This window comes from Vicia villosa, linkage group LG5, assembly GCF_029867415.1.
Source record: "Vicia villosa cultivar HV-30 ecotype Madison, WI linkage group LG5, Vvil1.0, whole genome shotgun sequence".
NCBI classification, from domain to species: Eukaryota; Viridiplantae; Streptophyta; class Magnoliopsida; order Fabales; family Fabaceae; genus Vicia; species Vicia villosa.
In genome coordinates this window covers 143606299-143629290 of record NC_081184.1, presented here as the reverse complement: position 1 = coordinate 143629290, position 22992 = coordinate 143606299, and the positions used below count along the sequence as shown (strand labels likewise).

The window sequence follows — 22992 nt, the reverse complement described above, 5'->3', positions numbered from 1 at the left end:
CTAGGTCAAAATGTATTTGTTATAAAGATCATCACAAGCTGAGACTTTGTTTGCAGTAGTTATACCAAACCAGTGAAGTAGAGTGGAAGTGTATCATCATATTAGGTAATAGGTTCAGATTTCAAGCTCGTGACAAGACCCATTAGGCATATCCATGTGTGTCTTTTTATCATGTCCAAATTTTCTTTCTGTAAAGTGACATGTATGCTAAATTTCAAGATTACTCACCCTTTGAAAGTAATTTTAAGGAGTACAACTACTAACATGTAGAGTGTTGATATGTTGATGTAATGTACAACGAACACCAAATATAATATATGATATGGCAGTTGGGAAAATAATGATGATAATGATCAAATTGGTATAAATTGAAAAGTGTGGAGGAAAGTATCAGGAGGATAAGATAACGATGGGAGATTTTTATTTTTGCATGGGTGATAATGGAAAACTATAAATAAAAAGCGGTGTGTCTTGTAGTGCATGTGTGGGGTTCATTTAATAAACTTGAACTTTGTAAGACGTGTGGGAAATGAGTTGCATTAATGTTACATCTTTCTAGTTTCATATCCATGTGATCGTGTTAACTTCCTCACCGACCCTGCAACTGTAAGGTAAAATTGGGCAAATAAAACCAGTTGTGTAATGGACTGGTCAATTTCTTTTGAAATCATGTCACAATCATATCAGTTAAATATTATAACTACCAAGAATCAAGTGTTAGATATCAGCTCAGCCATGAACTCATGTTGACTATAATATAACGATGAAACAGATAAAGACATTAGTAACTTTTAAGTTGAGATACAATGGTAGGGATCCTGGAAAAGTCCAGTGATACAATGTTATCAAAATCTATAATAAAAGTTGTTGACAATAGATGAGGGCTAAAACTTAAATTGAACAATTGGTACACTGGATCTAGTACTTATGAAGTTGGATCAAACTATACCCGTCTTGCACGGGCATTTGTGATACCAGAAACAAGGCCATAACATTTAAATGCCAATATCGCTTAGTCTCTATATAAAAATGCTAAGCCATGCTATACATACATCAATCTGAACGAGCAGAGGAGTCTGAAAGGACCTTAGATAAGGTACTTTGTAGCAAAGACACTGACTCAACAGCAGATTTTGTAAACCAGCTGATCCCTACTTTAAGCCTATGCTCATCTGTTGGTAACCTCATCAAATAAGCAATCTTCCTAGCTGCAAAAATAGAAAAAGGTCAAGCTTATGTTTTTCCCATTCTTATGTTTTTATTAGGTTACCGGCTTTATGAAGAATGGCGAGTAAGAACAACATACCAGTATGGCCAACAGGACCTTCTAAAGTTAACCCCTCAATAAAACTCGGAGTAATAGCAGCATCACTTCTTCCCAATGTCATCATCTCACCTAGGTTCTGAAACCTAACACCCACATTGAGAATAAATGTAGAGTTAGGTGTACATTATGGAACAATTAAACAAATTTATTAGCAAATAACAAATTTCTGTGTCTGACATTTTCATGAAAGCTGCCATAATGGGACTTCTATAGCACCAGATTGGCTTTTTCCCTTTTATTAGCAAAATAAAGAACTTCTAAATGCAAAAATACCTAAATGGTAAAAGCGGACGGCCATTGATTGCAGCCCAGAGATTCCAACCAGTAAAGTCTGCTTGTTGAAATGCAACCTGAAAAGTAAAGGAAAACAGACCGGCAAATAAAGATGTTAGTACTGTCAAAAGATATACATTTCATAATACCATTAGATACAATGCCAATAAAATCACACCTGTGCAGTGGCTGGAAGGATCCTTCCATTTGAATCCCTTAATGCCGAAGAGTCACCAAGAGCAAATATCCGTGGGTGACCCTTAACACGAAGAGTTTCATCTGTTTCCGCCTGTCCCCTGGTATTAAGTGGAATTACAAATGGTACATCTGAATATTCCAGATGAGGAAGAGGAGGTTTAGATCCAACAGTCCACAATACCAAATCCGCTTCAATGATTTTACGCTGCACTCCCCTTTCAGCAGGTTGCAGTTCCAATATATACTTTTCAAAATCCGGCACTGTTTCAATGCTTTCATTCACCCCTGTCGGAGTATTTGTATAGTCCAATTCACTGGCCCTCCGAATAGAGTTGACAAAATAACCCAATAAAAGTTCAACCTTCCTGGACGAAAGAACCTATCATCCACAGTACAATGTTTCCTTTCAGATATCATAAAATTGCTTGCAATAATACCAGCAATGGAATTTTAAGGATTAAATTTAAGGGTAAGAAAATACTACTGCTACCATAATTTAAGAAAAGGGATAATTGCATGCTAGAGAAGCATACAAAACCAGGATTACCAGTGATGATTACCAGTGAAATGTGTTTGTTAGAATAAGAATTACTTAAACTATGAAGAAGAAAGTTTGTATTTCAAAATGCTCAGAATTGATTTCTTCTCCAAATAATTGATATAACAACAACTAAGCCCCGTCCCACTAAGTAAGGCCGGCTACATGGATCAACTTTGCCATAATGTTTCCAGGACCATGCTTCTACCCAAATCATTAATCTTGAGATCTTTCTTAATAGCTTCTCTTATAGTTTTCTAGGTCTTCATCTACCTCTAGTTGTTTGACTCTCTCCATTTGATCTATTCTCCTAACCACATAATCTATAGGTCTTCTCTCTATATGCCCAAACCACCTAAGTCCATTTTCCACCATCTTTTCTACTATAGGTGCTACCCCAACAGGCCAACACTCTTTCTAATATTGTCATTTCTAATCTTATCTTGTTTAGTCTTACCACACATCCAACAAAACATCATCAGCTAAGCTTACTTTTTCTCGTGTTGATTCTTAACCGTCCAACATTCTGTTTCATACAACATCGCAGGTCTTACGGCAATCCTATAAAATTTCCTTTCAGCTTGAGCGGTACATGTGTCATATAAAACTTTTGAAACCCTCCTCCATTTCAGTCACCCGACTTAATTTTGATGCTTTACATCTCATTCTATATCTCCAACATTTTGTATTACGCATCCAAGATATTTAAACCGTGCGACTTTTGGGATGATATGGTCTCCAACTTTCACCTCGATGTTAGAAACGCTTCTCTTTTTGTTGAACTAACATTTCATATGCTCCGTCTTACTTCTACTTAGGCGAAAGTCATGCGTTTGTAAAGTTCGTCTTCAAGTCTCTAACCTCTCATTTAAATTCTCCTTCGACTCTCCAAATAGTACTATATCATCTGCAAAAAGCATACATCTCGGTGCTATCTCTTGAATGTGTTTCGTGAGTACATTCAAAATTGAAGTAAAAAGGTAGGGGCTTAGGTTTGAACCTTGATGCAAACCTATTGTAATAGGGAAATCGTCTTCCTCTCCACCCTGTGTTTGCACATTAGTTGATACCCTTTTGCCTCTCCACTCTGTGTTTGCACACTAGTCGATACCCTTTATACATATTTTGGATAACTCGAATATATGCAATCTTAATCTTTTCTTCTCTAGGATTTTTCACATAGTGCTAAACAATATGGCGAACAAGAAGACTATATTAAAAACATTTAAAAGTGTGGGAAAGAATTTTTCCCATGTTTAGTGCCTTTCTAATCCCCTCTCATAAGTGTGGGAATCTTTTATATAAAATTAGTTGGTTACCTCCACTACTACATACTATTTTATTTATAATTATTATTTTTTATCTATAATTATAATATATTATTAATTAAAAAGAATTTAAAAATAAAAAATTCCTAGGATTTTAAGATACTACCCAAACACTTTTTCTAAAAATTTATTCCTTAAAATGTAATGGCTGGGAAAATTATTTCTGGGATTAATTTCTTATACCCTGAAACAAACGCCCCCTTACAAAGTAATAACTCAAATAAATCATCAAGTATTTCATAGAGGACTCGACGTGTTTTCTTAGACTCGGTTTGCGAGTTAGAAAGAGAGGGGAAGGGATGGTTTCGGAAAAATAAAATTGAAGAAAATATTAAGAAATCTTTAATATTTTTTGAAAGAATAATTTTATATAGAATGATAAATGTTTATCATTAAAATATTTTTAATTTTCAAAATAATTTAATAATATATATTATATTTGAACAATGTATCTAAGTCCTCCATAAGAACCCTCCAAACACTTCCTCCAATATAATTTTTTAATTCCCCAAATTAGAGGGAATTTGTATTATGAATAAAAATAAAACCTCCAAAACCCTCTCTATCTAAATCCCTCCATTCTTTTCGTCCAATCCTTCCATTTTGCAAAGTCCTCTCCTTCCTTTCCCTCCAAACTCCCAAACAAAGGCTTAGGGATCATGAAGCTTAAGCAAGGAGCATTGTCTTGACATAATTGGGTTACATTTCTTCAAACCAAACAATGAATAATCACATCATAAATTTGAGCACTTAGTTTTTAGTTTTAGAGTCACTAGAACATTTAAATTAGTATTCCATTTAACATCTTCAAACATGAAGCTCTAGCTCTCTATATATCAGATTTCACTCGATAATATTTTATTAACATCAAACAGTACAAAAGAAAATTTTTAAGAGAACAGTATATCTCACTGCCTTGCCAACTGCCATAGAGTATGGATCATCACCTAATTGCTCATGGCTGATCAAAATAGATATTTGAGTTCCTGTAAGCATTAAAGTTAAACTCTAAACAACTTACTTTCAGTGCAGCTTCCCTATTGCCAGGTGGGGCAGTTGGGCAGATCGTTGTTTCATTATTAATAGCTCTCACAATTCCTCTATTTTGTAATCGCTCTGCTACTGTTGCTGCTAATTCAATCCCGGAGTATCCACAACCAACAATTGCCACACTAATTTGGTGGTCCTTAGTCTTACCAAAGGTCTTTCTCTCTAATATTGTTAATCTATTGTTAACTTTCTGCAACAAGAAACCAGCATGTAAAATCATTAAAATATAAGGATTGTATATTAGATCTGAGATATTAAAGAATTTGCCAGTCCTATCACACACTTACACGTGCATCCTCCAGGGTTGAGAAAGGAATTGCGGATTCTACTGCTCCTGGTACAACTTCCAGCTTAGCTTCAGATCCTAATGCAAGAACCAGCCTGGCTGTCCGGTACGAAGAAATGGAAAAAGTTCAAATCAACAAAAACTATGCATTTATTTTATATATACTGTAGGCTGCCGGTGCACTTCATCTAACAAAAAAATAGATGGGTTCATTTTCCTTTTGCAGATAATTTAGATACACAAATAAACATTTCGGTATATACTACAGTAGAGAATCTTGCCCATAAATCCTAATCATTACTGTAAGAATAAACTAAAGAGCATGGTCACAGCAAGTATCCTAATTTTTACAAATTGTCGAATCTAGGTCAGTATGAAGAACACAGAACCAGAAAAAAACATATTATCTTGAGCAGCATATAAAACTTAATTGATGCGAGAATACCCTGAGGTACTTAAATAGTTCATATTGTACCAGTCATATTCGATATGAAGGCCACTTTCAAGATGAACAGTTCCTCCACGAGAAGATGCATTGGATCCAGTCACCCCCAAATGATCAGAGGGCTGCAAGACTTTTACTCTATCTTTTAAAAACTGCACGCCAGTGTTTGCCAGCAAATCCGAGAAGCGAGGAGCTATTTCCCATTCATCCACCTCTGTTTGCCATAATGTAATTTTACTTAATCATATATGAAACAAAGAAAACTGCAGTTGTTGAATAAATATAATACTGCATACCACCAGATAGAAGCTCGTACAGCAGTGGCTTGAAAACAAATCGTTCAGATTGGTCAACAAGAGCAATCTGTTCCATATCATATAAAGAATTTTATTTTTATACAATACATCCCCAAGAAACAAAAAGTGCAGAAAAATCAACAACTAAATCATAGTGCATGTATATAAAAAAGGATCATAATGATAGTTGTACATTCAACTTGCAAGAGAAGAACAAAATATATTGAAGCTTATCATGTGAGTTAGGCCTTGCTTGGATAAACAGTTCAAGATAGCGCTTATAGCATAAGCGTTTATCATATAGGTGTTTACGTATAAACTATTTCCATATAAAAGATAAAATAAAGTTCGATTGTATTCTTATAAGCTATAAGTTGCTTCATAACCTATCATTGAGAGCTTATAGAAATAAGTTGAAAACAGTTACAGACATGTCATAAGTTGTTTGCATAAGTCCTTTCACCCATACTCACAAGTGCTTATATCAGTAGATAAATTTAAATAAGTCAATCCAAACAAACTCTTAATCCATTCCTCACCATGCAATCATAACATATGATCAGAATTCAAGGAATATGCTCCAAAGTTATTCCTATCACAGATTTTGCATGAATTTCCAAACACTTGAAAGAACTGAATTGAATTTGAATGTTAAAATACTTACATGTGGCTTTTTATCTTCGGGCCACTGGAGTGATTCCAACCTTAAAGCAGTATACAAACCACCGAATCCACCACCTAAAATACACACTCTAGGCTTCTGCAAACCATGAATCAGAGAATATATAAACAATTACAAACAAGTTAGCAAATTCTACACAAAGTCCATATCCAAAATTAACAAAGTATCCATACGAAACCTTGTTATCAGGCCAAACGAAATTCGTGTGCGCCTTTACGGTTTCAGATACTTCATCCACAACACCTCCATTGCCGCCGGAAGCGAAAAACCGCAACTGCAACCGTTTTCTGATGGAGTTTGGAAATGAGGATTGATTGACTCCCCTGGTTCTCCAGCTACTCGGGAACAGCGTGCTCCATTGTTTGGCTCCACCTTATAAACAGAAGAAGAAAAAGTGATTCCGATAGTGTTGAATTTACAGTAATTGTCAAGAGAGAAAAACGAAAACAGCGATAATTTGAAATTTGATAGAAGAGAAATAGAGCATACGGTGAAAAGCGAGGACGGTGGGTGATGAAGTTAAAGCAATGTGTGACATTTTGGAAAAGATAGAGAATGGACTTGGTATGAAGTTAGGGTTGGTTTTATGGAAGTAGTGCAGAAACAATAGAATTGAAGAAATGAAGCAACCGTGTGTGGTAGTATTGGGAATGGTTGTTCTGCTTCCACGCTTGCTGCCTCTTCTCAACTCAACGGTTGCTATCCAACTCACTGTAGTAAGCTGGCCTATTAAAAGTGTATTTAGTAGGGATTGGGATTTTTAAGTGTATTTAGTTAAATTGTTAATGCAAGATGCCTTTAAACAAAACTTTTAAGCTATGATTGGTATGATTGGGTATATGGGCTAGAATGCACCTAATAGAATTGAATGGAATGAAGTTGAACGAAATGGAATAAAAATTTCATTTTATTGTTAGTGTATTTTTTTATCATTTAATAGTACATAACTTAACAAATTAGTTTATTATATTGTATTTATTCAAATTGGGGAAATAAAAATGATACGATTGGATGGAACATGATGGAATGCTGCATCAATTATTTATAAATTCAAACAATAGAATTGAATTATACATAACTTTGTTTCGTTTTGGAATCACAAATTAAGTGGGGATGAGAGATAATGGTGGATCTAAGCTTTTGGTGTGGCAGAGAGAGGACTAGCCTGCAAGATTAGCACTTCAACGCTTAAGTCAGTATATGAAGGAGAAAAGTAAATTAAAATTGAGTTTGAAACTGAATATTTAAAATGGCGTGTTCAGTATATATAACGGATATGAAATAACAAACTTGAAAATTGTTAAAAGTGGATTGCAGAGAGCCGTTAGATGCATCGGGAGATTGGATCCTCTATTTTCACTTTCAAGGTAGTTCTCACATGTTGGAAAGGTTTTGGAAAGATTATTTAAAGTGGTCGTCGGGAATCAATATGGTCGACTCATAACAGTTTCCCTCCAAGTCCTTGTTTCTGCATAGTAAGGCAAGTGTTTGTCGTATTAGCCTCAGAGGCTGACCTATCTTTCATATATCCCAGAATAGCCATAATAGACACGGCCCTTGGGAACTGGGGTACTTGAGTGTTGTGTGTGAGTAATTTGAAGTGTTTAATATAGTTTATTTTCTCTTTCTTTTGCATTGTAATATACGATTCATGAAGAGTCAACTTTGTATTTATTTTAGATAATTTCCCCGTTTGTTGTAATATTAATTCCTCTTGATATTTTGCTTTCCTGTATCTGGAAAATTTACTATATCAGGAGTAAAAAATCACAGAACTTCATGGGTGGATTCTACTTATTGTTCAACCATTTCTGTCTTTTCCAAAGAGTGTAATCTTAATGGAACCTTTCTCGAGGTGGGTCCATCATCATATTAGGGTGTCTTGATCCCTAGTGAAAATGATCGCATATGCAGTGAGTATGGCGATTGAGCCATTCCTTTTTATGAATGCATCTTCTCGGTCTAGGCCTTCGTCTCCCTTTCAATGTTGTTGAGACGGAAGTTCTTAAGCATTTGGTAGTGGCTTTGTCGTAACTTCATTCATCAAGTTGGGTGTATGTGAAATTCTTCTAATGCATGTGCAAATATTTGAAGGGAAAACCTTTCCTGACCCTTTTATTTCATCTATTTCATTCTTATCGTGGCCATGTGACTCGTACGCGGGGTAGAGGGTTGACTTCTATGATGGCGACTGTCTAGGGCTTCAGGTTTTTTCTAATAGCTTGCAATTGTTTGAAGACTGGTTCTTTTTTGTTACCCCTATCAGTTCAAAAGCTCGTGCAATGATACGCATTGCAGGAGGCGGAGCAAAGGGTAATTGTGTTGAGTTGTTCCCTAGTGATGGACCGAAAGTCATGTCCTAATGGGAAATAGGCTATATGTATACTGTTAGTTCTCTGGTTTTAGAGTTGGCTTAATTTTTGTAAAACAAATAAAAGAACTTGTATGCATAAGTATATAAGAACAACAGGTACAACAAAGAATCCCACTGGAATGATAGAACATGTTATGTTGGAGCAATTCAACATCTGAAATAACATGTCACATGGGATGTTACGATATCATGCCTAGCTGAAGTGAAAAATTAAATCTATGTGATTTAATTACAATAGAAGATTGTAGAATATTCAGGAATATTATGCAAATCAAATAAAGGCGTGATATATTATATGACAGGTCTGAAGAATCAATATGAAGATTTGAAGAATCATTCAGGCGAATCAAATCAGAATATTGAAGATTATATAGTTTCTAATTATAGAGATATTCTTGGGAACTAACAGATTAAAGACCTTGATTATAGCAGAAGTTACTATATTGGAACAACAAATTTGCTGTGATTGAAGGCCCAAATCCAGTTGGGTATAGGTTATAAATAGAATACTTTGTAACCTAAAAAAGAAGACAACCACCGAGCATAAAATATGTAGTCATTACGGTTTGTCAAGGTAAACCTACCGACCTGTGGGAAGGTTACCTATGTGATCCTCGAAGCTTGTAGGCAAGAGGAGTATTGTTCTTGGAGGAAGCTTTGAAGTAACTCCAGGTTCGTGGTCATAGTCAAGGTTCTTGGCTAGGGATTGTCATAGAAGTATGTCTTCCAAACCTTTAGATATTTGAGACTAGAAGGAGATGGATATTAGGCTGTTGCTACAATTCCTGGGATTGGAGAACTGTACAACATCATTGCGATGATTGGAATTGGGATGGGGATATTCCATATCTAGGGAGGACCTAGGTAGAAGGGTCATTGGGTAGGGATTAAGTGAGGGGTTGTTTGGGACTAGTTTAACTCCAAATTAATACTGCTGATAGTGGACTTCATTCCTGGCTTGGTATGCCTCCATAGTAGGTGTGATTTCACCGAACTGGGTTAACAATTTCTGGTGTCTTTTATCTTTAAGTTTGGCATAATTTTGTGAATATTCTTTGCTGATTGTTTTTGACAGATCACATGTCTCGACATCTTTCACGAAATATGAATCTGTAACGCCAGAATTTCATATACAAAGAGGATGACATTTCCTAGAAGGAGCTATATAAGAATAAGCGATGATGAATTTCATGAAGGATCTAAGTTACTTCGGGAGCGGTGTTCCTCCCGAGGAGGCCAATCAGAAACACTTGAAATGCCTCATTGATACCCGTTTGCTGATGAAAGCTCGTACAATGGAAGAAAGAAGAATCATTTTTGGTAATTCCTCAAAGCTCTTGGTTTATTTGCTTTCAATTTGCTTATTCTTTATATGTTTACCTTGGTAATGATTGCGTACAGACTCAATGAAGGATTAGGTAACGCTCCGACTTTTAAGGCGGGGAATCTAGCCAAGAGGAATTGTTGTTGATCCTTCCACTACTTCGGAGCCTTCTAGAAATCGTGTTGCTTTATACGACAAGAAATAAATGGATATTTCAGAACTTGCAAATTTTCATTCGTAATTGTGAATTACTCTTGCATAAAGAGAGAATGATTATACATACATAATATTTAATACAAATAGGGGAAAATATAACTAGGCGGGCAAGTCACCGCTTCTTCTCCACGTTTGCTTTTCATTTACCTAGTCGTTTATTGGGGAACGCATGCCTATCCTTTTGAGCTGGCTGGTTAGGGAAGCCATGTTGATCTCCACCGTATTTCCCTCTTCTTGGTTTCGCCAGACGTTTGATAGAATTTATTAGCTCCCACAGGATCAACATTGATGGTGACGACTCCCGCCGAAGGTTATGGTACTTAAGTTTGAGATGCACAAGCGAGGCTACGACATCCAAGATGGCTGCAAAAGGTCTTCCCATTATGCAATTGTAGACGTCTCTGCAAGGGATCATCAAAAGGGGGAGTATGTGAGTGCACTTGCCTATTATATGTTTTGAATGATGTCAAAACTAGGAAAACTTTAGCATTTTTGTACATTGAACGATATCTTTGAGTCATGATGTACACTTTTGCGTTAGGGATCTTAGAATGCACCTAGAATATATTTGAAAAGGGTATCAAGCATCAAAAATGAATTACATAGCATTAAAAATTATTTTCAAGCTTTAAAAATCACTTTTTGCCCAAAGCACAAGTGTATGTGTCGACACATACCTTTTATATGTTGACACATCTCCTACAATAATAAAGCATGTAGCTCCTATTTCTATGTGTTGGATCATGTGTCAACACATGTTGTCTATGCGTTGATACATGCATTTTCAGGTCGACATATGTGCTGCAATTTTAAATTTTTTAGGTTTATGTGTCAATATATAATGTTTTCAGGTCGACACATGTGCTGCAGTTTTTAAGCTTGTAGCTTTTGTTTGAATGTGTCAACACATAACCTGATACAGGTCGGCACATGCATCAATACAGGTCGACATATGACTTACATGTGTCGACACATGCTGTTATTTTTAGAAAATTTGCATCTTTTTTCACATTTTTAGGTTTCCCTTTTGCCTCCAACTTGCACCACTATAAATACATCATACATGCATCATTTTCGATTTGATGAAACTATAAACACATACTAAGATTGTTCATCATCTTCAACCTCTATGCATACACACAAACAAAGTTTACATAATCATTCATTGTTTGGGTGCCATTTAGACTTGGTTGATAACGTTCAATTTATGTGTGTTGTAACCTAAGGTTGGGTTGAGAATCATATGGGGTTTTATCGGAAAAACTATGAGGGTTTTTATTCCAAGATCAAGATGTTGATTTAGGGGTTTTCGACAAGAGTTACACAATTGGATTCGATCGAGTGAAGAGCTTTGAAGAATGGGTGATTCTTGCAAAGGAGTAGCGTGAGACGATGAATCAATTGATAATTTAGGTGACAATAATCGTAATTTAGATTCGACCGAGTGAAGGCTTTGAAGAACAATAATTTTTTGCAAAGGAGTAGTGTGAGACAGTGAATCAATTGGTGTTTGTTAGGTGACATGATCAAACTTAGATCAAGAGAAGAGAATTGCAAGGATCAACATCAAACATAGGGTTTGTAGGATTGGATTGCTTAACATCTGTTGTAAACAATTTTTTGCATAGTAAGATGGATATCTCAATTCCGAATTGGAAATGGGGGCAGACGTTGTTGTAGCGAGGACGATCGGTGAACTGCCTATACAACTTCTCGTGTCCTCTCTCTCTCTCTCTCTCTCTCTCTCTCTCTCTCTCTCTCTCTCTCTCTTTATTTTTATCTCTTGCATTTAAATTTCCATTATCAAATTGTTAAACACATTGATTGAGCGATTGATTCGTAACAATTTTCTGGTAATTGCTTTGAACATTATTGATTTGTTGATTGTCTAACAATCAATTAGATTGTAAGAGGATTTTGTTATCAACAAACTTAAAGGAAAAAACTGAAAAATCAACCGCACACCAAGTGTTCGATAATTTGACACTTTGAATTTTTGTGTTTAAATTGATTGGGAATTGGTTGCCTAGTGACCACATTAAAACTGATAATTGAGAGTTTATTTGTTAATTAATTGTATCATTGTTATTCCATACAAAGGGTTGTGCGCATATTTGAGGTTCCAATAACTGGTTATGTTTAGATGACTTTCGATCTAAACATGATAATTCCACTTGTCGTAGTTCAAATGTTTTCAAAACCTTCAAAATCAATTTTTTTAAGTTGGGGATGTATTCAGCCCCTCTAGATAAGTTATCATCGTCTAACAAAAAGTGCTACCTTCGTCGATGTGGCCTGCCTAAAATATGTCATCGACTTGGAGTCCATTCGCAAGTGGAATTGGGGGGCAGCATCCTTGATTTATCTATACGAAAACCTGAACGAAGCTTACAAATAGAAGACAAAGCAGATGACGGGTTCATGCACCCAGTTTACGGTAATTTCCAAATCCCACTATTAAGTTACAAACTAGTTTTTTCTTTTTGCACGTGACCCGACCTATACTCATGATTGGCCATATATTAGTTGGTTTGTCCCTAACAGAGGAAATGATCATATCTTATCGTACCATGTATATATTGACCGTACTCAGCACGACGACGTAAAATGAGATCATATGGTGCTCACCGGGACAGAGTTTCATTCGACTCTATTTCCTTATACTCTGGATGGTTGGCATGTGGGACCAACATCATGTGCATGTATCTGACTGAGCAATGCATGCATCTATTTGGTTATGTACAGATTATTCCCAGATCACCCTTCCAAGCTACTTCTATACATACTGTGCGCAAAGACTTGGATGAAATTCTGGCGGATTTGGTGAATCATCTGGTACCGGAGGAGTATCGGACTCATGAGGCCACATCTCAGTGGAGCTATGTTGAGGGTTTTATGACATGGTTCTCTTAAGTGTCACGCCCTTACATGACATGGGACGACGCTCTTGGAAGTCCACATAGGTCTGCTCATGAGGAGCTCTTGGAGGATCAGCAAGCACTTGGCAACCATGTCGTTGATGTGTTACCGTGCAGTCAGAACATTATGTGGCCTACACGTCAGGGCATCAAGTCCAGAGTGTTTGCGAGAGATGGAGATGAAGTGGTCATCCTAGCAGAGTTCATTCTTTCTAGGGCACGAAATGTCGTGGTTTACCGTAGGCAGAGGAGTAACCAGGGTGTTAGGATTAAGAATACACAGTAGAGTATTTTGATTATATTTTGTTTAATTTTAATCGACTTTGAGAATAATGGTTGTACTAATATATTCGGTTTCTATAATATTTCATTTTATTAAAGCTTTACGTGATTCTATAATATTCGTTTTTATTAATCGTTGAAATAAATAACGGCATTTTTAATCGAATTGAAATTAGTTTTGATTGAAAACACCACAATACTTAAAAAAATATTCTAGAAACTAGGGGTGTTCAAACCCGAACCGGCCCAATAAAAAACCGCAAAACGAAACCAAACCGAAACCGTAAAAAATCGCATTTAGTCCGGATGTGTTTGAGCCATTTTCTAACAGAATCACGCGGTTTGGTTTGTGGTTTGTATTTTGCAAACCAAACCGCATTGTGTTACAAAATCTCACTAATTAATTTTATTTTTTTAGAGAAACCTACTAGTATTATGTGTATATTTTATCATATTCTTTGTATGAAATTTATTATTCATTTATAAATACTATTTTGACAAAATATATTTTATCGTATTCTTTGTATTACATTTATTTACGAATACAATTTCATGTATATCATTCTTTAGATCCAAGATAAAATTATAAGACGCATTTTTATATATCAATTTATAAACTTATTTTGATCATTATAAACTTTTTTATGGTAATGTATGAACAATTAAATACAAAATTATATTTCCCTATATATGTGTATGTATGGCTCAATAAATTTTTTGTAAAAATTCGAACCAAGCCACACCGCATTAGTTTGGATTGATTCAGTTCGTTTTTATTTTTGAAAGTCAACCGAACCAAATCGAACTGAACGTTTTTTCTTCTTGCGGTTTGGGTAATTTTTAACGTCAAAACCGCACCGCAAACACCCTTCGAAACACAAGCAAAATTTATGGGATGCATCTCATAACCAATTTCCTTAAGAAATGTGTTTGTTGTTTGATTTTTTTAGGATAAAAAGTAACTATAGAGAGACATCTCAGAATTTTTCTTATGAGTGAATTTAAAGATGCATTTTCGAACTAAATTTTAACAAAAAATAGTATTTTGTGCGTTTGAAGATGCATCTTTGAATTTACCTAGAGATATTTTTGAATTTTCAGAGATACACCCCATATAGCAAAGGTGGGATGCAAAATTGCTTATAATTTTAATCGATTTTGACATCGAATTCTATTAAAATCAAACTGGTCTGCAAACACCCGTTGTGAAGAAGCCAGAAATGTGATTATCTTGGGACTCAAAATTAATATTTCAAAGAAAATTCTGAGTGAGGTCAGGTGAGTAATGACAATGGTCTGAAATTTGAATCCAGCTAGACGTGAGAACATATGAGTAACATGTCGGTCCGACTGTAACATAATAATACAATTACAAACATCAAATATTCAAAGGATGCCTTATACATTAAGAACATGACAATGACAACTTTCATCTGAAATTTAAAAAAAATGGTCTTGCCGCACCAATACAGTCAATATTTTGGGACAATCAAAATCTATAATAATCTTCCAAATATCCATAATAATACATATAATATTCACAAAATGACAATGAAACTCTTACCTTTTTTTTGCTGTGTTCTTTCTTCCTAAAGAAGCAGCACACTACCGACTTTCTTTGGTCGACATTGGAAAACATTTTTTTTCCAAAAAGTAATAGTTGGGGAAGCTTTCTAGTTACTTCTGCCATTTTTTTTTTCTTCAAGTTCGCCATATCTCATCTAACTATGGTTATATCATTCCATATATACAGCTAACTATGATTATATCATTCCATATATACAGCTAATAAACAATTTGAGCAAGTGGTTTACACTTACGCACACACATCTAAACATTTTTTATAACAACCTGGTCTCGGTTGGTTATCAATAAAAAATATCTAGTACTAAAACACCAACAGCATAAAACCTGAAACTGAAAGCCGCAAAAACACACCATTTGCCTATAAAAACATGGGAACATGGCTTTCCGGTTCATGCACCAAGAAGAACATTGAGAAACACTCTTCACCACCAAAAGTGATGTCTGTGCTTCCAAGAAGTGTCACTGATGACGTTAACTTTGATGGTGAAAGTTTTCACAATTTCTCTGAGTGTTGGATGGTTGAGCAAAACAAATATCTGGATGAACTTGTAGCAGCGAATTCAGCTCAACCTCAGCTCACAGATGATACAATGCATACCCTGATTGATAAGGTTGTTGAGCATCATGAGTATTTCTACAGAGAAAAAGCTAGGTGGGCGAAGGAAGATGTTTTGTCCATGTTTTCACCATCATGGTTAAGCTCTTTAGAAAGAGCTTTTCTTTGGATTGGTGGTTGGAGACCAAGCATGGCATTTCATTTACTGTATTCAAAATGCAGTATGCAATTTCAAGCTAGGTTGAATGACCTTATTCAAGGACAAAAAACATGTGACCTGGGAGATCTCTCGGCGTCTCAGCTCGTCAAGTTTGATGATTTGCAAAGGAGGACTATTAGAGAGGAGAGGGAAATCACTGATATGATGGCCGAGCATCAGGAAACGATTGCCGATGCCTCCATGGTCGAGTTGTCTCATGTGGTTTCTGAGATGATTGGAAGTGGAGAAAATGAGAAGGAGGAGTTGGAAGAGAGAATTGAATCAGTTCTTGAAGCTAAGCTGGAAGGTTTGGAGAAGATTCTTCATAGAGCTGATGATTTAAGGCTAAGAGCCTTGCAAGGGATTGTTAATATTCTAACTCCAAAGCAAGCTATTTACTTCTTGATTGCTGCTGCAGAGCTGCACCTGAGGCTACATGAGTGGGGTAAGAAGAAGGATGATGCCAAAAAGAGCAAACAAGGTATTAAGGAGGGTGAAAGCCATAATTCATGACAGTGGCCATTAATTGGATTGGATCAATCAAAGGGAGTTGGGTGAGGGAACCTTATCTTGCACTACCTTGGATTTTATCTTTATTAAAACTAAGATGATGAAAAATAAGGACAGAAATGTTCACTAAGGCAGTTTATCTATAACTATATGTTAAGGGGAAACAATATTTTGGTTTGACGTTTTTCTTCAATGATATTTATAGACAAATGATATTTGATTATTCATTTATATTTTAAGTTAAAACAAATAGTGCATCTGATCCTACTTATAATAAAAAAAAATATTATTTTTTTAGATACATTGAATAATTAATATATATGAACAATATAGACCAGATACATTGATCATTCACTCAATCTAAAATAGTCACACACAACAGAAACGCAGACATGCATGTACAGGCAAATGTCTTCTATTGCAAGAATGCCTGGTCAATTAATCAGTTGTGACAATAAAAGTGATGTCATCTTCGAGCATTTTAAATTAAATGAGTATATGTAAACAGAGAAACCACAAACAGAATCAAAATCTGAAAACAGAATTGGCATTATATGCAGGCTCAGACCATTCTTGCTATAAACAACACATTTATTAAATCCTAAAACTGAATTTTATGAGCCAAAGAATACAGAGTTGGCATAACATAACATGCATACTCTGTTTGGCCCAACTTATTTTGATATTTTCTTATTGATGAGCAAACCTTATTAGTGTATAATTTTGTAGTTCAAAAGTTAGTCTACAACTTTATTATTTTAATGAGGTTTGCTCGTTAGAGGTTGTTGAAAAAACTTGATTGTGATGCATCATAATGTGTGTCTGTGATTTTTTGAACAGGGAGATTTTTGTTTAAAAAAACTAAATATACTTGCAATGTCTTACTTTAATAGAGTGAAAGTTCATACAAAAGTATAACTATGTTAGAGGACTTCATCTTTCTCCATTAATGCCATGTTTCCCTGCAAACTGACTCTTGATCTCTGCAAAAATTATTCATATGGTGGTTTTTAAATGAGAATTACATCTTTAATAGGTATGAATGACATGTTTTTTATTCTTTGAATGACACCAACAAAACCTGCCAATTGAATTGAGGAAAGTATTTTAACATAGAACAATGAGAAGAACAAGTATTATACAGTACAAGGATATTCTTTAACCACCCGATAAAGTGCAGAGAAATTAGCACAACTAAAAGTAACACTAAAAAATTTGATATTTCTTTATCTTGCACTTTTAAAATTGCAAACATTGACAACAATAACTTGATATCTTAGGGACTTAAAGTATCATATATTATTGCCAATCATCATGGACATAGAAGCTACAGTATTAGGAAGGCAATGATCCCTGATTCTCTCCTGTTTAAAACAAGAAAGACAAATGGAACTACAAAAATTAAGTACTATACATCTTCTGAAAATAAGAACAAGAATCTATAACAGTTGCATTTAGAGTTTTAACCTTTCATATTAATCACCAAATTCCATTCATAAAGCAAATTATTATCCATGATAGTTTGTCATTGAATAAATGAAGAATAAAACAAAATTACAGCCAACTAGTATTCAACAACTACATGAAATGCATAACTCCAATATCAATTACTTGGCAAAAACTGGAATTTTAGATACATAACTACAATGTACGCATATACAATTAGAACCAAATACCAATTAAACTAAAATTTATTTTCAGCTGTGATGAATAGACTTAACTACTGCCACAGTGAAGTGTTACAACAATAAGACGTTCTCATGTAAATTTCAGTATTGGCAAATTGGTAATCCTACAAAAGTCAACAAGCAAGAATGGGCACAAACATCAATTTCCAATATTTCAAATGAAACGATATGCTTGAGCACAAGATCAGGTTCACATGCCATTTACAAACAACTGCACCCATAATAATCAAATGGTAAATCTAATTTCATGACTAGCAAAAGACAAGACCACAACACTTTGCACAGCGTGCATTTTGAAAGCTTAGGCTTAATTCATATTACTGCAAGAGAAAATCAGCTCTGACATATGCCGTTTAGATTTGAAAAAAATAGGCAGCTATGATTTTTGGAGTTAGAACTTAGAAACAACACCGATGATAAGGCTATAGCCTGTAGACAACTCTAGAAGTCAAGGCAATCCTTATGATCCAGATCACATAGGAGTCTGTAAAAATCAATCAATTATAAGAGCTTCCAATAAGATATATCTACTTATTTGAAACCTTTTGAAATCAGAAAAGAATGAAGCTTGATTTGTAATAAATATGCTCGCCCCACTATATTTTCCAAATGTTAATGGAAGTAGTTAGACTATGATTAGATAGATATGTGTTGTCACACAAAACCAAACCCTTGAAGCTCTATTCATCATTTACGTAAATAGATATTCTAGAAGCTCTATTCATCATTGACATATATAAATATCAAACCAATTTATAGATGGCAAACCAATTACTCCAAAGGTGTGTGTAGTGTAGTTTAAACGAAAAGACATCTATAACAGTTTGCCATCAATAAATAATGTTTATCCATGAAAGACGAAACTATGAAAGAAAAGACTGGAACACAGCATAGGTATATTATACTCAATCAACCTGTTTGAATGTGTGTATATCCAATCTTCTGAGGTAGCAATAGGTTTATTATAACACTTGATTAACATTTTCTACACAACAACTCTTAAAGTTTAAAATTAATATCTTAAATAAATTTCATCGAAAGACAAATAGTAATGTGGTACTGGTATAGGGTATTAGATGATAACATAACACTGACATATAAGCAAGTGAACAATAATGCTGCAGCCTAAAATGCAACAGTATAAAAACATAATGAAATACTTCACAGCCTGGAAATCGAGTTGGTAATTAATTATTTTTTAATCATGAAGGGATGGTGATGCTTCCACAGGTTTCCAGTCATTAGTGACTCAACAGGTCTAAGTTTCCCTTATTCTTAAAATTCCTTAATCTCATTATGGATTGCCAACTTTAATTCTCATCCATCGCTTCCTACATAGTTCTTAAAGGTCAATTAAGTTAAACTGAGAAAGATAAGAGTTATTTATGATGATAAAGTGATGGAAGTGTAGAACTCACCATAACCACAATTGAAGCTTTCGCTGATCGCCACGTGATTCCTTTGATATAGCAGCAACTCTATATACAACTGAGAAAGGAAACCATAGAAACATGGTATAGAATGATTAGGGAATGGGGAGAGAGGCTGAAGCAAGTGCATTACATGAAAAATACAAGATGCGCCAATAAACTAGGTTTGATGAAAAAGCAATAAGGTGTTAATTTAAATTCTTTGGTTCTGGTTCCAGAAATACCAGGTCAACATACAGAGATAGATCAAAATACAGGGATATGCAGCATTTTGAATTCTTTCAACACATTATTTCCTCTCTTAAGTTACACCATCCAAGCACACGGAAGAGTAACACTAATCATGACAAAATGAAAAACAATGTTCAAACAGAGAAGTCTATTCCTAGGGTGCAAAATATAAGATCATCGACCCATCTTTCGCTTGGGCTTCTTCACAAAACTCAGCCGGATCTGTTTCAAGCGTCTTCTCTTCCTAGCCATTTTCTCAGGTAAAGTTTCCCTCTTCTTCTCACTCTTAACAGCCTTCTTCTTCTTCACAAATCTCGGATCAACAGCATACTCTTTTGGAGTCACATCCAATCCTCTACCCCGAGCTTCATTGAATAGAGCATTAGCCTTATCAACACGGTCATGTGCACCCAATTTCTTCATCAACAAGTCATAAGTCTTAACCCCAGGTTCACACCCATCAGCCTTCATCATAGCAAAAATCTTCAAAGCATGATCAATCCTCTCAATGCCACACAAAATGGTAAGAAAATCAAAATAAGCTTTCTTATCAAGAAAAGCACCAAACCCAGCAGATTTCATTCCATCAATCATTCCATCACCTTCTTCCAACCTTGCAGCCTGATAAAGACTCTTAATCAAAACGAGAAAAGTTGTCTCATTGGGATTACATCTCCACCCTCGCATCAAAAAGAACAACCCCAAAGCAGCATCAGTCTTCCTAATCTTACACAAATTCGTTATCAACACATTGAATGTCTCCACATTCCGTGGAACCCCGTGATGATCCATTTCCACAAGCACTTTCTCAGACTCAGAATTAAGCTTAAATGGATCCTTTTGGCGACAGATTTTGCAGACACAATCAAGCATGGCATTGTAAGCTCCTACACCAAGCTCAAATCCTCCACGATACATCTCTCCGGCAAGTCTCCGAGCTTCTTCAATCTTCCCATCAATGCAATAACCCATGACCAGTAAATCACACATTGCTTCATCCGGGAAGAATTCCTTAGCCAAATCCTTCGTCATCTTCTCAGCATAACTTGCATAACCCTTCAAGCAAAGCTTCTCTACAACCACCTTCAGAGAATTCCGATCCCTCTTCAAACCGTAATCCTTCTCCATTCGCTCGAAAAACTGAACTACCTGACTCGGGCGACCAGCGCGAACAAGCCGGTCAATTGCCGCTAGTAAGGTTTTGGACCCAGCCCCGCCGCTCGCAAGGACTTTGTTCGTGGCCTTGAAGTCTTTCCGGCGACCGAAGTAGTCGACGAAGTAAGACAGAGTTTCGTCGGTGTGTGTGAATTTGGGATTTGATGCGAGCCATTGGTGGAACCCTAATACAGTTCTGCCAGCTTCAAGGGAGAGATTTAGAGTCTGTAGAACCAAACTGGGCGTTGGATTAATGTGAGAAAAACTGAGTTGGAGTCGCTGGGCGACAGAATTGGGATCCGATTCTGGTTCTTTGAGAAGCTCCGACGAAATTGCGCGGGCGATTGGATCTGATTCTTCAGGGAGTGTTTGGGTCGGGGAAATAGATTCTGTGTCTGATTGCGATGAGAAGAATTTGGTCTGGAAGAGTGAGGGTGGAGTGAAAATGGTTGAGTGTTGGAAATGTGATGAAAAATTGGACGGGATATGGTGGGAGGAGCGAGGAGGTGGTTGAATCGGAGACGAAGAAATGAATGATATGGAGCGAAAACGGACGGAACGGAGTAAGAGTCTTCGAAGTTGCAGAGACGCCATTTTTAGGGTTTTAGGAGGAGGATGAAGAACGATAAAGAAGCATAGAAGGAGGGTAACGTGGCAACGGCTACAAAGGGTGGGTTTGGATTGGGCTCGGCCCATTTTAAATATTGGGTTAAGAGACTAGAAACTGCAAGAATTTTACGAGTTTCATGCTGCCACCCCAAAATTTAATGTTGCACCTCTGTATTTTCATATTCCCATAATACACTTACTAAAAAAAAGGAACGAACGGATTTTCATATTTTCATAATACTCTTATTAAAAAAAAGAACGGAAAATTTGATAATGCAATTGAAAAAATTGATTTGAATAGAAAAATCAAGTAGTATATTCTAAAGTGTTCGGTATGTTTTGGATTTTTTTGAAAACAATAGTAGTTCATTTTGAATATGGAAATTAAAATTAATTTTATGGGATTTTTTTAAAAAACTCCATAAAAATTCATAATTTTTAAAAATTTTGGTAGTGTATTTTGAAAATTTTGGTAAAAAACATAGTTTTTTGAAAATTTTGGTAGTGTATTTTTAAAAATCAAGTAAAAATTCTTAGTTTTTTTGAAAAATCGGGTATTATATTTTGAAAAATTCACTAAAAACTCAAAGACTTTTTAAAAAATCAGATAGTGTACTCTGAAAATTTCGGTAAAAACTCATAATTTTTTGAAAAATCTGATAAAAACTCATAGTTTTTCTCAAAATTCTAGCAGTGTATTTTGAAAATTTATGGTAAAAACTCATAGACATTTTAAAAAATATGGTAAAAGCTCGTACTTTTTTGAAAAATTCGATAAACATTCATAGGATTTTGAAAATTTTGATAGTATATTTAAAAAATCTGGTAATTCAAAATCCGATAAAAATTCATAGATCACCAAAAATCTTATATAAACTAGTGAAATTCTTCAAAAATCTAGTAAAACCTCAAAAAATATTTAAAATTTTGAAAAACTCATAATTTTTCAAAAAACTAAAAAATTACAAATGATGTTATAATAAAAACACTGGAATTATAGGGGTGGCATAAAGAAATCTCAAATTTTATACACCCTCTCAATTAGGAAATGTTCGTTCCACTCCATAGAATGTGTTCCACATTTCTAGAAACACATATGTCTTTCAAGTATTTGAAGATATATCACCAAACGCACCTTAAAACACGCCAACAAAGACAAGTATCTGAAGATATATCCTCAAACGCACCTTAAAACACACTAGCAAAGACGTGAGATACCTCCTATTTTACCTAAAAATTTATGTAGAAATACATTTTGGATCTCCTTCGGAGGTGCACTTCCATAAGTATTAAGGATTGCTACCATTGTGAAGATCCACTTTCGTAAAGTATTATTACTATACTTATAAATTGGTGAGCCACCTTGGAAAAAATTGTGTTTAAAAATTGGTGAGCCACCTTAATTATGTCCAAAATGATCTCTTGAATTTTTTTTAGCGATCTTGGTATTTTTTGTCTATTATGATTTATGGGACAACTTTCAAACATAA

General features: G+C 35.2%; 3 protein-coding genes across 3 annotated transcripts; 1 reads left to right on the top strand and 2 right to left on the bottom strand.

Annotated features, from left to right (window-relative positions):
- Window positions 1–729: 729 nt before the first annotated feature.
- Window positions 730–7171, bottom strand: LOC131602909 (alternative NAD(P)H-ubiquinone oxidoreductase C1, chloroplastic/mitochondrial-like). Its single transcript, XM_058875130.1, has 11 exons — window positions 6913–7171; window positions 6602–6795; window positions 6406–6501; window positions 5742–5808; window positions 5476–5659; window positions 5002–5095; window positions 4686–4904; window positions 1779–2177; window positions 1601–1677; window positions 1307–1410; window positions 730–1208 (listed from the first exon to the last, which is right to left on the bottom strand). The coding sequence occupies exons 1-11, from the start codon at window positions 6959–6961 to the stop codon at window positions 1054–1056; spliced, it is 1638 nt and encodes a 545-aa protein (XP_058731113.1). The 5' UTR covers window positions 6962–7171; the 3' UTR covers window positions 730–1053.
- An 8082-nt stretch (window positions 7172–15253) lies between these two features.
- Window positions 15254–16616, top strand: LOC131602908 (protein DOG1-like 4). The gene has a single exon (XM_058875129.1). The coding sequence runs from the start codon at window positions 15493–15495 to the stop codon at window positions 16390–16392; it is 900 nt and encodes a 299-aa protein (XP_058731112.1). The 5' UTR covers window positions 15254–15492; the 3' UTR covers window positions 16393–16616.
- Window positions 16617–19672: 3056 nt separating this feature from the next.
- On the bottom strand, window positions 19673–21536 carry LOC131602907 (small ribosomal subunit protein mL104 (rPPR9)-like). The gene has a single exon (XM_058875128.1). It carries the CDS (start codon window positions 21485–21487, stop codon window positions 19913–19915), a length of 1575 nt encoding a protein of 524 aa, XP_058731111.1. The 5' UTR covers window positions 21488–21536; the 3' UTR covers window positions 19673–19912.
- Window positions 21537–22992: the final 1456 nt, after the last annotated feature.

Excerpts from the sequence above, each read along its gene's own strand:
- LOC131602907 (XM_058875128.1), bottom strand. The coding sequence starts at position 21,487 with ATGGCGTCTCTGCAACTTCGAAGACTCTTACTCCGTTCCGTCCGTTTT.
- LOC131602908 (XM_058875129.1), top strand. The coding sequence starts at position 15,493 with ATGGGAACATGGCTTTCCGGTTCATGCACCAAGAAGAACATTGAGAAA.
- LOC131602909 (XM_058875130.1), bottom strand. The coding sequence starts at position 6,961 with ATGTCACACATTGCTTTAACTTCATCACCCACCGTCCTCGCTTTTCAC. Across the intron at positions 6,796-6,912 it reads CACCGTCCTCGCTTTTCACC|GTGGAGCCAAACAATGGAGC; the intron begins GTATGCTCTATT and ends TCTGTTTATAAG. Across the intron at positions 4,905-5,001 it reads CAACCCTGGAGGATGCACGT|AAAGTTAACAATAGATTAAC; the intron begins GTAAGTGTGTGA and ends TTCTTGTTGCAG.